The 16,970-nt window shown below is 38.4% G+C and overlaps 1 protein-coding gene across 12 annotated transcripts in view; it reads left to right on the top strand.

Annotated features, from left to right (window-relative positions):
- Positions 1-16,970, top strand: part of PXK (PX domain containing serine/threonine kinase like) — a gene marked incomplete at both ends in the record, with an annotated part of 36,066 nt that overhangs the window by 4,008 nt on the left and 15,088 nt on the right. For 4 of the 12 annotated variants that reach the window (XM_082004408.1, XM_082004402.1, XM_082004397.1 and 1 more), the window contains 8 exons: positions 6,674-6,724; positions 7,396-7,443; positions 11,959-12,145; positions 14,107-14,184; positions 14,349-14,422; positions 15,289-15,363; positions 16,564-16,668; positions 16,831-16,932. In XM_082004408.1, the coding sequence (XP_081860534.1) occupies positions 6,674-6,724; positions 7,396-7,443; positions 11,959-12,145; positions 14,107-14,184; positions 14,349-14,422; positions 15,289-15,363; positions 16,564-16,668; positions 16,831-16,932 (720 nt within the window). The remainder of the gene's footprint in view (positions 1-6,673; positions 6,725-7,395; positions 7,444-11,958; positions 12,146-14,106; positions 14,185-14,348; positions 14,423-15,288; positions 15,364-16,563; positions 16,669-16,830; positions 16,933-16,970) is intronic. The other 8 variants (XM_082004400.1, XM_082004406.1, XM_082004404.1 and 5 more) reach the window with 3 other exon arrangements.

The following is a 16,970-nucleotide window of genomic DNA, read 5'->3' as shown; positions in this document are numbered from 1 at the left end:
GTGGCTTTCTTTCTAAGCCTTAAAATAGGATGCTATTTTCTTCCACAATAATCTAGACATATTCCTTAATAAGAACTGCACATCTGTACATACAAGTTTTGGAGCATTTTAAAGCAGGAAAACCACTAGCAAGTTACACATATACTCCTGAACATTCCTTATTATTTTCTGAAGTGATTTTCCTTTTTCATGTATTTCCTGTTGAAATTGAAGTAGTGAAACAGCCAATTTTGCTACAGTACATTGTTGTCTTAAAGGCATTTGGAAATGAACAGCTGAAATAAATCCCTCTTATAACATACTTTCAGAGTTTTTCGTTTTCCTTAAGCAGTGATGGATGTTGACACTCATAGCTTTTAGATTAGAAAAATGTGGAAAAAGCTTTTATATTTTTCCTATATTGTTCTGTGATACAAAATGGAGCCATATGTTTCTAGGACTCTAGGATTTCTTTTAAAAGCTTGTAAAAGACTTTTCACATCTGCTTTATAAGGAATTCAATCTCTACAAGGTTGCCTTCACTTTGGAAAAAAAACCCATCAAGTTACTTTTAGAGGTGGCTTTAGACAGGGAACTACTAGAGTTCACTTGTTTGAGGTTTTGGAAATGCAGTTCCTCCACTGGACTTAGTCAGTAAGCTTGACCACCTTCCTACCCCTCTCCGCGTTGAGCTCAGAAAAGATAGCTGTTTCATCACACCTAATTTTAGACATCCCAACCTTACGGTTTCCACTGGTGAACTTACTAAATTAGTATTGCGTTTGTAGCTCCTGCAAAGATTGTAGTCAAAATATTAGTTGCTGTATCATACCTTAGTAAATCCATTGCCTTAGAGATTTTGCAGTATAATTAGAATATTTTTATTGGGTACTGAGTATTTCCTGAAAAATACTGAGTATTTTGCTTTTCTGGTGAAGGCCATGGTGATGCAGGGTTATTTCTCTTGTCACCTCAGAGCTTTTCTTGTTCAGTACATTTCATTGCCTGTACATGTGTCCTATTTTTTTTCCTGCAGTTGTCCTACTTCATAGCTTTCACTTACTGAATGGCTTACTCATTACTACACCAGCGATACAGTGTGTGCGGCACTGTACAATGTCCCTGGACAAACACGTGCGTTGTTTAAGATGCAGGTAAACACCCCTGTTGCTGCTTGTACCTCATATGGGTTTAATGGCATGTGCAATATTGTGCACAGTTGCAAGATTGTGCAATAGCAAATAAGTGCTATGCCGTGTAGTGAAGAGGTCCCTGAGTCTGAGCAGCTTTCCTTATTTTTTTGCTACTTTTCACATGGGAGATTTTCTAAATAAACATTTAAAAGAGCTTCTTACTAGAAATTGTTCCAATCCAGCCTACTTAAGCAGGGATTGTATTCATGCTTAATTAGGCTTTCCTCTCTTTAATGCTTATAAAATGAAGCCCTTTCAAACTTTTAGTTGATGTGACCTGAAGGTGACCTGGATCTTTATAATGGTTGGCTTTTCAAGCCTGTGGGATTGAACAGATGTACAGCAGAAATCCGTGAAAAATAGACTGACTATCCTGAGCCAGAAATTTAGAGGCTATTTTCTTGTGAAAACAGAATGTATTACCCAATACTGGCGAGATTCTCTACACTTTATTGTATGAATCTCTAAATTCACCACTTGATCTTTCCTATTTTGCCTCTGCAAAAGCCTTTATTTCCTGTTTGCTTTGTGTTTCAAAAACTGGGAAAGATGATAAACAACAATTGTTAGACATTTGGACATGCTTTGCTGTGTAGCTTTCACCTAGGAATGTTGACAAAATTACCTGAGCAGCTCTGAGCTGCTGATGTTTTAACAAGTGCTGGAATACCAGTGAATAATCTTAGTCAATTTGGGGGGAAAACCCACCTAAATGTTGGCTCTGCATGAAAATGGGTAAGTTCAGGATAATGTTAATCCCAGGCAGTGATTGTGAAACTGTTACTGGCAAAGGATTGGAGAAATGCAGCGTGGTTCTCACTGATCCATGTGGACGTTTGGAAAATACTCTTTTTCAGAGACTCTATCCAGCTCTCTGTAGTGGTAGGAAGAAGATTTTAGGAAATGACGGTGTGCAACTGGGGTCATACAGCTTTCCCTACTCCCGACCTCCTGCTCCCAGCACCGGTTTCCGCTCTCTCGACTCAATGAAGCAGCCAGGAAATGATCCCATTGGTAAAACCGCTTTGCTTGGCATCTTTAAAAATGTCTCTTGAACTGCTGCTGGAATATTAAGGTTGTGGCAGGAACTGGCTTGGCAGTATTGATAGGAAGAGCAGCGGATGTACAAACCTTACCTGTATGGGATTCTGGTGGGACTCGGGGAGGTTGTCTTGGAGAATGGTTTTATGGCCTGTCTTGTTGGTGGCTCCTGTGTAGTTACTGCCAGTGAGCTTGCTGCTCGCAAGCCAAATGAGTAGTGGGAGGTTGCCTCTCTTCCGTAAACCGAGACCTGCCTTTGCCAACTAGCAGCTGTTAGGGCTCCTTTGAAGTTGTTTGGTACACTGAGTCACAGGAAGGATTTTGAGCCATTCATGTCGGAGCGAAAGATGCCATGGGAATTTCTGCACAAGTGTAGCTAACCTAGACCTCACTGATCCTGGTTGTTGATCCCTAGAATTGTCATCAGGAGTGAATTCTGGTAATTACCAGCCCTTTCTGAAGCCTTTTCCATCATATTTTCCTGTGTTAGGTGATGCAGTTAAACAGAAATGATTCTTGGTGTGCCCATTTGTTTTCCTTACACTTTCATTTATTTCCTATAGCAGAGTCTCAGTCCCACTATCAAATTAGGCTGTCCCAGGAGAAAATCTGTAATTCATATTTTTTTTCCTAAACAAAACAGAATTTGGCAGAGTAATAAAAACTTTTGTGCATTTAGGCTTTTTCCTTGCAGAGTTGAAAGCTCTTCTTTGGTCCTATGGGAAGCATGTATCAGTGGTGCTAATTATAATCTGAAGACAAGCTTGTTGCCATGCAGTGGCAATAGGAAGTATCAATTTCTCAGTAACACAATCAATTTCTCAACACACTGTGGTCTGCTGATTATATGTAGCCATGGCAGATATTGGGAATGGGATTGTATTTCTTATCAAGGCTTTTCTGCTGTAGCTATTCTTTGACTTTCAATCTCGTTATCAACTTTAGGAAAAAAACCCCAGAAAACCATTTAGCCTTTTCATTAGTTGTATTGACAAGGGAGTGCTGAGATGGCCAATTCTTCATTACGGTCAGCACTGATGGGGAGTGTGGTGGGGACTTACCTTTTCCATACAGGCAGAACTAACAATCACGTCTGAAGAGTGATGCTCTCTTGTTTCAGGTTGTGAGTCCGTGATGTAAAGAGAGGGCTCGATTAGTGCTTTAGGGTGCCAAAGCAGAACTGGATGGGAGAATGGTGGAATCTGCATGGAAAAAATAGTTGTGGCCCTAATCTGGTTTTGTAATACGATCTTACTGTGAGAACGAGCTCTGAGCCCCGCGTTGTTTATCACTAGGCTCTCCAGAAGAGACGACTGTCCTATTGATCAGAGTGGTTGTATGCAATAAGATGCTTTGATGGTTGTCTAATGAATTGCTGTGTTCTGCCTGCCTGTGAGCATTTTCTTGGGGTACAATAGAAAAGGTTAATCGCTGGATAAAGAGTAAGCTCTACAAGGGATTGAGCAGTAACTCTCCTTTCAAAATCCTAGAAAAGATGAATGACTGAACATGGTGAATCATCACTGACGTGGTTTTTCAGAGAAACAGCAAATGTTCCTTTGAGACTTGCTGAATAAGCAGTTACTACATTTTTTTGGCTGTGTGAGAAGTAGCCTCTTCCTACTTCCCAAAATGCAGCAACAATCACAAACCAGGAAAAGCCACATTAGTGGTGAATCTGGGTTTCCAGGTGTCTGTTTAATTGGTTTCTCTCACACAGTTTCCAAACATAATTACACTGATTGAATTGCAATCAGCTCTGTGGATTTTTGTTGCTATTTATGAGGATTTGGGCTTCTTGTTTTGCAGGGAAATACCTTAATTATAATTTCAAATGGGTAAGAGAAGAGAATACGGAGAGAGCATGTCAGGCTGACTTTCTGAAAAGGGACACTTTAATTCCAGTATGATGCTTATGTGTTTTGGTTTGTGACATCTTGGATTTCTGTCATTTCCATCTAAGCTGCTAGGACATGAAGTGTTTTAAATCACTTTGGTTTTCATCCTTATTAGTCGTTCTCAACTACTTAATTTGTTCTCAAGGCTAGATGGTTCAAAATTGCTACAGGTATTTGATAGCTGTTGATGATAAAGGATGTTTTAAGTGAATTTTAGAAATTGTCATAGCATTTTTGCCTGAGCAGCATTGTGCTTTGGGAGGAAACTTCAGTAAATGAATTCTACGTTAGTTAAGGCTGAACACACAAGGTAGTGCCATCTGATACGTGTTGCCTTTGCCACTTGTCTGGAATAGTCATAATTCTTGATTTACACTACGTACATTTCATGGTGGTAAATGTTAAATGGAAATTTAATTCTACAGAGGAATTCTCTAATGTGCCCCGCTTTGTTTGTTTGTATCTAGTGGTATATTTATGTTTTTCCATGTACAAGCTTTTAATTTCATTTCATATGAAAGAGGAGAATTAGTTCTGTGTGGTTCTGAAGGCAACTTCCAAAACGAGAAGACACTCCACAGTACCTGGAAGAAGTTACTAATAAATGCCTGTAGTGGATTTTTAACTGTGAAGCTGAATTTATAATACTTTAGGAATCAAACACTCAATTAATTGAATTATCTGGTTGGTATAGAATAGAATAGAATTACTGTTACAGAATGGACAAATTTGGTATATAATCTCAAGGTGCTGGAAATGCCTTTGTTTATTCATTGTTATTTCATTATTGTCTATTCATGATAATTAGGAATGCAGCATTCATTTTAATACCTGAAAAAATTTCTGCATAATGCTCTGATCTGTCCTTTTTGTTTGTGTAAGTCTCCTATTGATGTAAGCAGTTCAACGTTGGTGAACATTTGAAATTGAAAAATTATTCAGCACTTTACATAAAATACGTTTGGAAGTTTGTACCAGGGTGAATGAAGTCATCTGAGCTGAATAACAAATGATTTACCATGTGATGCTTGCTGCACTGCAGGCAATAACCGGGTGGATACTCGCGCGTCGCTTGGCACAAATGCAAAAGAGCTTTTTGCGTGTTCCAGCTTAGAAATACTGTGAGCCATGGCTTGAATTTGTATTTGTTTTAGAATTTCCAGTTCTCGCTTTGAATTTTGTAGGCGCAGGAGTGCGGTGCGACTGAGCGTGTTCAACAAGGAAGCCTGGGGGATTTAGTGGTACTCTGAGCACCGGGGGTGGGTCCTGCCACCCTGGGCAAGCATAGCAGGGAAGATGAATGTGCTTAAAAGGCGTTGGGGACATAGGCCTCTCCTACAACACCAGACCGGTACAGTTGGAAGGACAGTGTAAAAGCATAGGTATCTGCGTGGCTTCTTCCCCCTCTTCTGACTCTGGGTACTCGCCAGCTCCCTTCAGTGTTGGGAGTTGCATTTTCTCAGGCAGCGCTTTACTTTTTGGCTCTCCATTTTAATGTTTTTCAATGTAAATTATGTGGCCATAAGATCATCTGTGTAATAAGACTTGAAAAAGAGCTGCATTTATAGAGCTTTGTGTATGCCAATGGTAAAGGAAGTATCTGTTACTACACTGAGCCGAGATAGATTAACTTTATTTCCTTGCTAATTAAACAATATCTAAAATGGAGATTATAGGCTTTCTAGGAAAAGGACTTGCCTCGTTTATGATCTTTGAAATGTCAAAAGTGTTTTTAAAGCTGTTTTCAAACTTAAACAGAGTAGGGGTAGACAAAATCACGGCTTCCTTGAAGTATGTCTGAGTAGGTGTACAAAACACTTGGTATCTTTTCTTGAGTTAGTTAGATAAATCTCAGATAATGATATTGTTGTATTGGCCAGGTATTAGTCTAAAAAAGGCACATAGAAACAGAGAGACCTAAAACAATTGTGCTTTATGAGTGTAATTGTGGTGGGAGAATTATTAATTCTCAAGATTTAAAAGTGGTTCACAGAGGTTTAGCTATATCTGCGTAGTTAATATATAAATATAAATTAATATTAAGCATGCATTATAAATGGATTATCAACATGAGAAACTGATATGTTCTAGTTACTGAAGCACACCCCAAAGCTTTTGTGGTAACCTTTTTTGTACAAAAACAATTAGAGGTTGTGCAGCTGTGGGTATTTACTGGCATTTTGTTCTGTTATGATGGTGACAGTAATTCCTGGGGGCTACTTTTTAGTGAGGAGAGGTTTCTTCATCTGTTGTCAGCAGAGATGTGTGGTGAGTATGCTCTTACTATCTTTTTCCTTAACTAAATGAACTGTTCAAGTGCTTTACAGGTCTGCAACCTCTTGGACCTCTCTTTGTCTTCTACTCAGTAGAAACAGGGACAGCTGCTAGTGATGGGCCTGAGCTAAACCCAGCTCTGACCTTCACCTAGGCACTTAAAATCTGGATCTGAATTTTCTGTTCCTGAATGTTTCGTAATTTGATAGTGGTCATATTTGGAGAAGTACCTGTTAACTTTCTTCAGCTCATTAGTTCTTCTTTCTAATAACTTTTTCTTTTTATTAGGAATACATAATCCGTGTTCAGAGAGGAGTTTCAGCAGAGAACAGTTGGCAGGTAATTTCTTAAACTGTGATTCACATAACCAGGATGCCTTTTTAGGAAGAATTTGAAAATTGTCTCTTCTTAGCTTTTTAAATTTGAGCTGGAGAGGGAAATGTTGGTTTGGAATGGAGAAAATGAAGCGCTTGAATACTTTTGGTCAAAAACTAAGAGAAAAACAGTATTGCTGCCAGCTACAGAAGGCATGTTGTCTGCTGCTGTTGTGAATATTCCAGGAAAAATGCCTGTCATGTATTACTATTGTGTGTTCATACAACCATCATTTTTAAATCTCAAATGCCAGTTTGCCTTCCTTAGTGCTAAAATCACAGCCTTGCTGATACATGACCAACCAGACCTAGAAGTAGTAATGAAGATGACTATGAAAAGTTGTTAATCTAATGTGACAAAAATGCTTGTTTGAAGACAACTTTGATCGCAGATATTTTTTTTTAAGCTGTTCTAAGATAATGTTTAGAAATGCATTTTCATTCTGTTTTGTGGTTAAAAACTCTTCTTTGCTCTCTGGCAATGTGACATAAATCCAGCAGTTATGCATTTGTACAAAAATGGTTAAAAGAAGATGATTATAAATGGGAATTACTTTTCTCTGATGGGATTTTGAAAAGTAAAATACTAATGGGAAAAGTAATATGTTTCCTGAACTTTGTCTTTATATTTTGCAGATTGTGAGGCGATACAGTGACTTTGACCTGCTTAATAATAGCTTGCAGGTAAGTTTCACCCTTGATATATAAATATAAAATGTAATTTAGAAGGATATATTTAAAATGGCTTGTGATATTTTTTATATATTGCATTGAAGAAAAAATACAAATTCACGTAGCTGTGAAGAGAAACTGTGACTTCAAATGTAACTTTTCACTCTTACATTTTCTCTTGTAAAATTTAAATTTTAGCATCAACAGGACCAATTTATATAGAAATGGAGGAAATTGGCAGACACTGAATCTTTCCCTTCAGTACTGTGACTTGTTCCGGTTTTATGTGTTATTATTTGTTCCTCCTTTGATTTGAAGAAAGCCAGGGCACATACCAACCTTGTAAATTCAGCATTGGAGTGCTATGTGTCTCATTATTTATATTCATTTAAAAGCACTACCAGATGCTGCTTATCATGTGATGGTTTTCTGTATCACTGGAAAGTGTTCCTTAGTTAAACACTAGACTTACTGTGTGTTTTCTTTTGCTTTTTAGGACAAGTATTTCTTTTTAGTTTGTGTGGGAAAAAGCAGGGTATATGAGTGTGTATGGGAAAGGGGGAAGCAGCAGTGACTAGCATCTACAGGAGTGAAAGTTGTTACTCAAGATTTCCATAGTACTATGCAAGCAAGATAAAAAGTGAATGCTTCTGCGATTTGAGGATAGACTTTTCTGACTTAGAAATTTTTTCCCATTAAATGTTGTGTGAATTCAAGAGCTCAATACTGCTTCTACTTCCTATCCCTCCCCCTGACCCCCATCAAATCAGCTATCTGCTTGATGAATCTCAGTGAGCAAAAACATGTAAGGGTGTTGAATTGTGCACTCTGATAGTCTGCTATAACCGATTCCTATGCTAGAAGGTGGATAGGGAGCAAATTAGTCATAATTCAACAGATGCAACATGGTTGTGTGGAATTATTTTATTAAATGTGCAGTAGCACGTAGGAATTTTTATCATGACTTAGAGACCTCTTGTGTGATGTGCTGAATGAATAAACGCAATACAAAGATGTCTCCAGCTCCAAAGAAATCCAAGATTTAAGATTAGGTAAGCACCCATGGGAACACAAGGAAATGAGATGGTACTAGTCCATCACAATACATAGTGGTCGTTGTAGTCTTAACGGTAGTCAAGTTTTGATAGAGATCACAGAGAGAGAATTTTGAGAAAGTCTGAGAAAGGAGTTCACTTTTGCAGCCACCTATAATAAGCTCCTCTTAACTGTGGGGAATAGAATGGGTTAAGGCATGAAAAAGCTTTGTTGCCTTCTCATTTATCTTTCAAATGAGGCAGCTTTAGTAGAAAAAGCAGTGGACCTTTAAGATTTTTTAGAAATGGCAGGTACTGAAAGGTTAGGCCTAGGTGGAAGGTCTAGAAAGTGAAGGTAAATAGGTTACATATGACGTAGTACAGAAAGAAAAAGCCTTTGTATCTGAGACAGAGGTGAGTGGTAAAAGTGGAGGGTTCAGGAAATTATTTGACAGCAACTTGGAGAGAGGCAAAGCAAGAATTTGAAATGAGAGAGAGATTTTTGCTGTAAGATAGGAAGATCTGGGACAAAAATGTCAACTGCTTGGACAGCTAGAAAAGATCAAACAGAATCATCAAGACATACCTCTAACTTGGATAGGAGGATATGCAGAGGGTGGCTAAATTAACAGACCATGTTCATTAGCACTTGGTCTCCTTCAATGAAAACTACCGCTAACGCCTTGATGTTCAAACTCCTGCTTTCCACGGTCTGGAAGGGCAAAGATGTATCTCTGCTTAGAGATTGCCTTTTTGGGCTAGTGCAGAAAGCTGCCCTACGAGGTGTAATTCTTCGTTATGTGCCCATCAGAAGGGCAGGAAGAGAGTTTTAAGCCTTTATCAAAGATGCACGACTCTGCTTTTGACAAACACCACTGTTCCTCCAGGCTAGTTCCATGTGCCAGGGCTTGAGAGACAGCAGACAGTAGCTGTGTTAAAATTGTTCTTTTGTCCCACTGTTTTGGAGTTCTTTATAAATTGCTTTTTGTACTGCTGGAGCTAAAGTTTTCTGATCCATTCAGACATGCAACACTCCTCAGTTCTTTCCATCCATAACTAAGCAACAATATTTCATCACAATATTAAACTCTTTAAACTCTTATCTTGTGTATATTGAAATTAGAGTAAACAAACAAACAAAGCTCCAAATCACCCCACAGTATAAAGCAATGAGCAATAAGAAAATACCAAAACCCAACTGCCTGCCTTCAAAACTAAAATGTTGTAGGAGAAACTGCTGGAGCTTCTTTTGGGTGTAACGCCCCACTTTCTTCCAGTTCTTGTGGCTTATTTGGCCTCTCTATAGGTTTGGGTGGTTGTGTTTGAATACACAGCTGCAGTTGAGTTGCAATGCAACTTTTCTGCTGTTAAACTGGTGCTACCTGTGCAACAATAGTAAGGATTGAGAATTTCCAAACTGTCTAGGCTAGGGGATGCAGTCCTACCAAACACCTTGGAAATAGAGAGGTGTGTACCTGTGACCCTGATCTGCATCAGAAAGTTTCAAGCCAGATTCCCTGAACTCAGCTGTGTACTGGATTGAAAAGTTCCTTCCAGACCACCCTGCCTTTCTTCCTCTTCGCTTATTTGACAGAGATCTGTGGAGATCAGTGGCTGCTCTTCTGTTTTGTTAAGTGAACTACTGGTTCTATTGCAGCTTTTGAATAGACGTTCCTGAATGGGCTGTGGTTTGAAGATAAGAATGTTAATTCCCAGGTTCTTCTGTGGCAAAGCCCATCCTGGCTCCAGTGCTGAGCTGGGGCCACTGAGAAGTACTGCTCACGTTTGAAAGCATGCAAGGTCTTTGCAAGGTCAGGACCTCAGTGAGGTGTTCTTCTGTGGTAGACAGTGTTCTCACTGGGCTGTGTGTTTTGGCAGATATCTACAAAAACTTGGGGGTGAATGTTACTTTCTGCTGAAAAATAGCAGATGTGTGGTTTATTGAAATAAATTTTAAAACAAAGAAGAGTGGTCTGAAAACATCTGAACTAGAGTCCTTTTCTCCCTGACGGTAGCTAACTGTCAGGTCAAGAAGGTAAAGGTGGTTATGATCTGACACGCTTTTCAAGGGAGTAATACCAGAAATGGATTTAGCTTTTATTTACAAACTTGTTTTTGAATTGAAGTAAGAGTGATCTGCCAAATGAAAGTTTTGTATGCCTCTGGTGTTACAGCTAGTGATTCACCAATTAGTTGTGATATATTGTTGGGTTTGGGTTTGTTCCTGGATATATTTTTCCCCCTCCTTGGGTGTAAAAGAGCATTCAAAATGCTCAGTGGATAGGATGATTTTTATTAAAATCTTTTGTAATTCAGATATAGTTATAGCTCTTTTTCAGCCCATGATTTGAAGTCAGAAACAGGAGAAGTAGAAGTGCTAAGGTTAGAGGGGGACAAGTCCCGTGTTCAAAAGAAGGAGGAAAAAAAGGAAAGGGATTGCTACTTCTGCCCCAGTTTGTTGAACTAATCCTTTACTTTTTCCACTAGTTAAAATGAAAGTTGTTCAAACACCAGAAGTCCCGGTCTTCTCCCTGGTGAACTGTTTGCTTTAGAAATGAGGTTATTGCATCTGGTGTAATTGATTCCTGCAGTACACATTTCTTAAAGATAACTCCCATGGAGATTCAGCATACCCAAGGCAGGTGCTTTGATCTTCAGGACAACAATGTGTTAACAACATGAAAAATTTATCCTGGCAATTCACATGATGCAGTGTAAACACTGTGTGCAACCTAGGTTTGTTTTTGAAGGATGATCTCTTTGATCTGACTTACATAAAGCTTTGAATTTCTGTACCTTTTTTCATTGTCCTATTTCGAAGTATTTCTCTGGTTTTAGATGAAGTTTTGCATCGCTTATGTCAACATAAAACAACTATTGCACATCCACTGGTAGATTGCAGCTTCTTCTGGGTTGAAAGATGTATAGCTGTTTAAAAAATGTACAGCAACAAATTCAGAAGAGAAAATGGAAAAGTTGCACCAGATTTGAAATTACAGATGTAAAATACTGACAGTAAGGGCTTTAAATTACCTATAAAGGCAGCAGAGGCAAAGGAAAGTTATTAATCTGCACTTCATGAAATAATAAAGCATAAATCTTATCCATGGAAAATGGTAAGATGTGAATTGTTTTTGTGCTGTGGCAGAGGTATGTCATAGAAAGGATTTGGCTGAAAATTGTAGCCATTTAGTATCTGAAAGTTTTCTGTAGTGATCTTAAACGCATGACTCACTAGCAAAAATTTATTTCCTCGCATTTGTAGTGTCGTTCCACTTACTAATCTCTTCACAGTGGGACGCGAGCTGTCATCTGACTAGCTCACCCTGATAACAGTACTTAGAAAAAACATAAAAGCTTGTATATACACAGTACAAAAAGAGTTATCCAGTAGTTAGCTTGCTGCTGAGCGTCTTTTACTTTCCGGGTTGGTAGTTTATATCCCTGAGGCATTTTGAGAGCAAGGTTAGTAATTTTTTCCTCTCTTTTTAAGATCTCAACTCTAAGTCTACCTCTTCCACCAAAAAAACTGATTGGAAATATGGAGCGTGAATTCATAGCTGAAAGACAGAAGGGACTCCAGGCCTATCTCGATGTAATTACTACCCATCACATACTGTCTAACTGTGAACTGGTAAAAAAATTCTTGGACCCAAACAGCTATTCTGTAAACTACACTGGTAAGTGAGGAATTGCAAAACTGCATTACAGTTTCCCTTTAGCATGTGTGTGTCTTCCATTATGCTGGCCAAGGATTTACACTGAAGCTTGAGGGGCAGAGGGGAGAACAACCTTCAGAATTATCCTACTGTGCCTGTGATTATTTATGATAATGCTTCTCCAGCTCTATGCATGAATCGTGCTGCGACTGTAAAAGCTAAATATTTGAATTATTTTACAGGGGAGTGATGAGGGCCAAGATCTATATAAGCAGAACTTGGGGGAGGTGGGCTGGTGAGAGTGACATCTACTTTTTCACAGTTTTTGGTAAATGGGGAGGGTTGGTGTTTGGAAATTATTTGTCTACCAGAGTGTAAGATGGAGTTAAGTTTGTCAGCTCTCCATTCTGTTAAAAACAGGCGGTCTTCTGAACACTGAATCTTGCATTCATCATGGTTCTGAGGTTTTTCAAATCAACAGGAACAGTTGTGGTCATCTTGTCTAGCTCCCGCTATCACTTTGGGTTGTGCGACTTCCAAGAACTAACTGTTTGAGCTAGGTTGAGTACTTTTTCAAGGCTTGAATAAGTCACACACCCTCTCCCCCACAAATACTAGAAAATCACTGCATCCCTTAAAATGATATGCCAATGATCAGTTTTCTTCATTATAAAATGTTTCTTCTTTGAATTTGTCTGACTTCAGCTTCAGTCATTGAAAATTGTTAAATATTTGTCTTATAGACTGAAAAAAACTTCCTCTTAGTGACGAAACCCACTCCACAGACTTAGTTCATAGTCAAACTGACTCCTTGCAAAATGCAAAGATCATTTCCATAAAAGCAGAGCCTACTGAAGCAGGAACTTTACTGCTTCCTTTTCACTTGTCTTTTTGCTCTCCCTTTATGTAACATTCTTGTGTCTTCAGCTTCAAAGTGCAAAGAACATTTCCCGGATGTTTATGATAAGCTGTGGAGGAGTTGTAAATTATTAGTAACTCTTCAAGAATGCAGTTTGTCTGGCTAATGCTGAGCAAGCAATTTAAATCTTCAATGAGATACAGTGACTTCTGTGTTAATTTTGAGCGCTTTCATGAAGATTGTTTTTTCAGCAAGTTGCTGGAAAGTTAGTAGCAATCAAGTAATTGCCTATGGTTTTTGGAGACACCATCAGTTTGTCATTTCTTAAATACTGGAGCAGTGATCTGATATCTATTGCACTCTTCTCTCTTTTTCCTAGCCTAGTTTTGGAGAGAGAAGATACAGTGCAGAAAGATCAGGGGATCCTTACCTTTTTGCTGTGTTTCTATGCCAAGATAACCCATGTTAGAGAAAACTCCTTGTTGGCATGATTCCCTTTCTCCCCCTGCTGTCACCACTTCTCACTGAGATTTCCCTTCAAATCGCTTCATGAATAAACCAGTTGTGTTCCCAGCTGTGGGAGAATTCAGTAACGGGAAGGGTGTCCTTCCCGCACCCCCCCAGACTCAGAAATGTGTGTTGGATCTTGATAGCTAGCAAATACCTTTGCCTGCACAGAAAAGGATAGAAGAACACATAGTGAAACAGAACTGATTAGTTTACATGTAGTAATGGCAATGTAGATGCATATTAAAGAGATGTAGAAGTTAGCACTTTTACAAGTATAGCAGAAACATTTTGTGATTTAACGTAGTGTGAGAAATCTTTGTTGTGAGCATTGGATTTGGACTTGGAAATGTAGATCTAGTATGAATAGAATGCAAACTCAGTAAGCTAAGTTTTTTGAAGGCAGTGCTTTCTCTGTTTTCTCTGTTGATTTGAATTCTCAGGTTCAAAATGCAAATGTCCTTTAACTGTGTTTTTATCTGACTTCCTTTTAAAGTGATTTTGCTGACTTTCAGTCTGAATTCCTGCAGGCTTCCTTCTGGCATTGAACCTTACCTAACATGTGGATAATCATCTTAAATAGTCTCTTAAAAACTTTTTTTCTTCCCCTCCCCAGAAATTGCCTTACAGCATGTTTCAATGTTCTTCCGATCAGAGCCAAAGTGGGAAGTGGTAGAACCATTAAAAGATATAGGTAAGAAGAGCATGTATGCATGAAAACCTGACTGATTTTTTTTTTTTCCAACTATATGAGTTGTCCTAAGATTACAATACTATCTTTGCTTACAGGCCTTGTCCTGCCTGTAAGCCATGTGATTTAGTAGTGTGTTAAAGCTCTTGATGACTCTTCTTTTGTAGGTTGGCGAATACGTAAGAAATATTTCTTAATGAAGATTAAGAATCAACCAAAGGAACGGCTGATGTTAAGCTGGGTATATATACTTTCATCTTGTACTCAAGTCTTTCTTAATGAACATGGCTTATTTAATTTATATTGACTACCGTGCATGAGTGAGAGAGATAGACTTAAGGGCTCAGGCTTTGAAAGCCCTTAGGTGAATATGTGGTGCGGGAACTTCTTAACGTTTCTTTCCTCTGGTGGCAAATCCAGTTTGCAAGTTTCTGTGCCTGGTCATTTGTTCCCATTTCTGCATGTCTGTTTCTTCAGTTGTAATAATGTAGCTGTTGACCATAGTATAAAATTGCTCACTGAAAATAGCAAGGTGATCCTTTTTAAAGTGGTGGGTTTCCTTACTCAGATTTTTAGTTTTACTGACAAACTAATAGGTGAGAGAGGCATGAATTGTGCCTTTAAGGTAGACTTGCATTGACACTGAATAGTTTGTTGTTACTAAACAATTGCTTGTGTTCCCATGCTGAAATGTGCTGCCCTCTTAATTATATCAGCATAGCTGTTTGTGAGACTTCACTGGAGAGCAGATACCACTAAAGCCTGCAGTAGGAGGAAAGGTGGTTTTTTTTTTTGCTGGAGAGCCTTATCATTTCACAGTGTACACAGTGCCCAAGTCTGGGGTTGTCAGTTCCTTCAGTGGCAGTAATGCACATCAGATATGGGGGAGGAAGGAGGCAATAATACCTATTTACTGTCAGACACTGTGTTGTGAAATCATGGCCTTATTCAGCGTCTTCAAGTTTCATTCTGTATGTGTAATTTCCTTGCTCTTCAAAATATACCTTCAAGCAGCTGCCTTAATTTGTGCGAGCAGAATATAGATCACATTTTCTTTATGGAATGCAATATCTATTATGATTCCATTCTTTTCCTATTTATTTCCAGGCTGATCTTGGCCCTGATAAATATTTGTCTGACAAAGACTTACAGTATGCTGTGAAACTTCTTTCTTCCTGTTCTGTGAGTATTACTTGAAGACATTTAAATTGTGCCAGCACAAAAGTGCCTGTAAAGGACTGATCTTGCAAAAGTACATGTAGCCTAGTAGACATATTTTGAAATTTTAGAGTTGCTTTCATTTAAAGATGTGCAAACCTTTTAATTACATTTCCCACACAATATGAGGTAACATCTTCTCAGCAGAAATAATAATCCTGCAGGATTATTACAGGAGATTCAGAGTTGTGGTTCAATGTTTTTTTTTCTTCTTGTGCAGTACTGTGAGATCACAACTTTTATTTTAGCTCCTCAATGCTTTTAGGCTGGTAGGATAGCGCTGTCTAGGTGTAATTGCTAACCCATGTGCTGGGGATGTTCTCAGGCAGCAGTGGATAAGGCAGTGGAACAAATGTCATTATTTTTTCAGTTCTTTGAACTTAAGACAGGAGTGTCTTAGCAGAGGTACAATGGAGGCTCTACAATCTAAGCTCCTGTGCAGTGCCACATTATAAATCCAATAGACATCTTTCTCTTTAAGGATGTTAAGCATGTAAGAGACTGGCTGACAAGGATGGTATTTAAACTGGTAAACGTCTGTGCAGTCCTGGAACTCAGCAGATGCACACAACAGATGAGGCTGAAAACTAGGCTTCTAAACCCCCAAACCAGACTGAAACTGATGTATTAAAATGAGACATGAACAAGGGGTCTTTTCCCAAGTTGGTAATTTACTTCCAACTGTGCTGTCTCATTTGGTTTCACAAAGTTGCAGGAAGTTATTGTAATAATTTTTGAAGACATAAAACTGTTATGACAGCTATTAATGCCAAATTCCCTTATGTGCCATAGTTGTATAAAACTGTGAATGAATTTATTAGCTTAGCATGACTTAAACCTGCAGTAAAGCTGCTCCTGTATAAGTGCTAATGGGGCTGGATCCTTCATTTGTCTAAACCGCCGGTCTGTTTTCTTAAAAAAAGATAGTGGATTTTTTTTTAATTAGTGTGGAAATTGAACAATGTCCTTGTGAAGTTTTCTTTGCAGAAAGAACTTTTTTAATCCAGGTTAAGACTGAATAACTTGAGCAAATGCCACTGACAGAATCTAATTTGTTACTTTAAATATACAATTCAGGCAGATCTTTTCTTACTTGGGAATCGAGCAAAAATGAATTATAGAATCTGTTATCTAAAACTTACCTACAATTTCTTCTTTTGGTAGCATCCCTATATTTACAAAATCACTTTTGCCACTGCCAATGAATCTTCAGCGCTGGTTATTAGACCATTCAGTGAAAAAGGGACACTAAAGGACCTTATTTATAAGGTAATGTTTCCCTCCTGCCACCCCCAAGTCACATGGTAGAATGTTTGCTGGAATGACCATAGTATGTCTTTTATAAAACTGTTTACCAAGTATTGCTAAGCAAAATAAGACAATTACTGGCTTTTCTGGGCATGATACTTGATATGTGTGTTTCTTTTAAAGGCAAAGCCAAAAGAACCGTTCCTGAAGAAGTATTGCAATCCCAAAAAAATTCAAGGTCTTGAACTTCAGCAAATAAAAACATATGGAAGGCAAATATTAGAGGTATTTTTTTCTTTATTTACCAGCCTTTATGATTTTTT

Source organism: Phaethon aethereus (assembly GCF_964289735.1).
Source record: "Phaethon aethereus genome assembly, chromosome: 11".
NCBI classification, from domain to species: Eukaryota; Metazoa; Chordata; class Aves; order Phaethontiformes; family Phaethontidae; genus Phaethon; species Phaethon aethereus.
The sequence above is the reverse complement of the archived record's forward strand: the minus strand, read 5'-3'. Positions and strand labels throughout refer to the sequence as shown.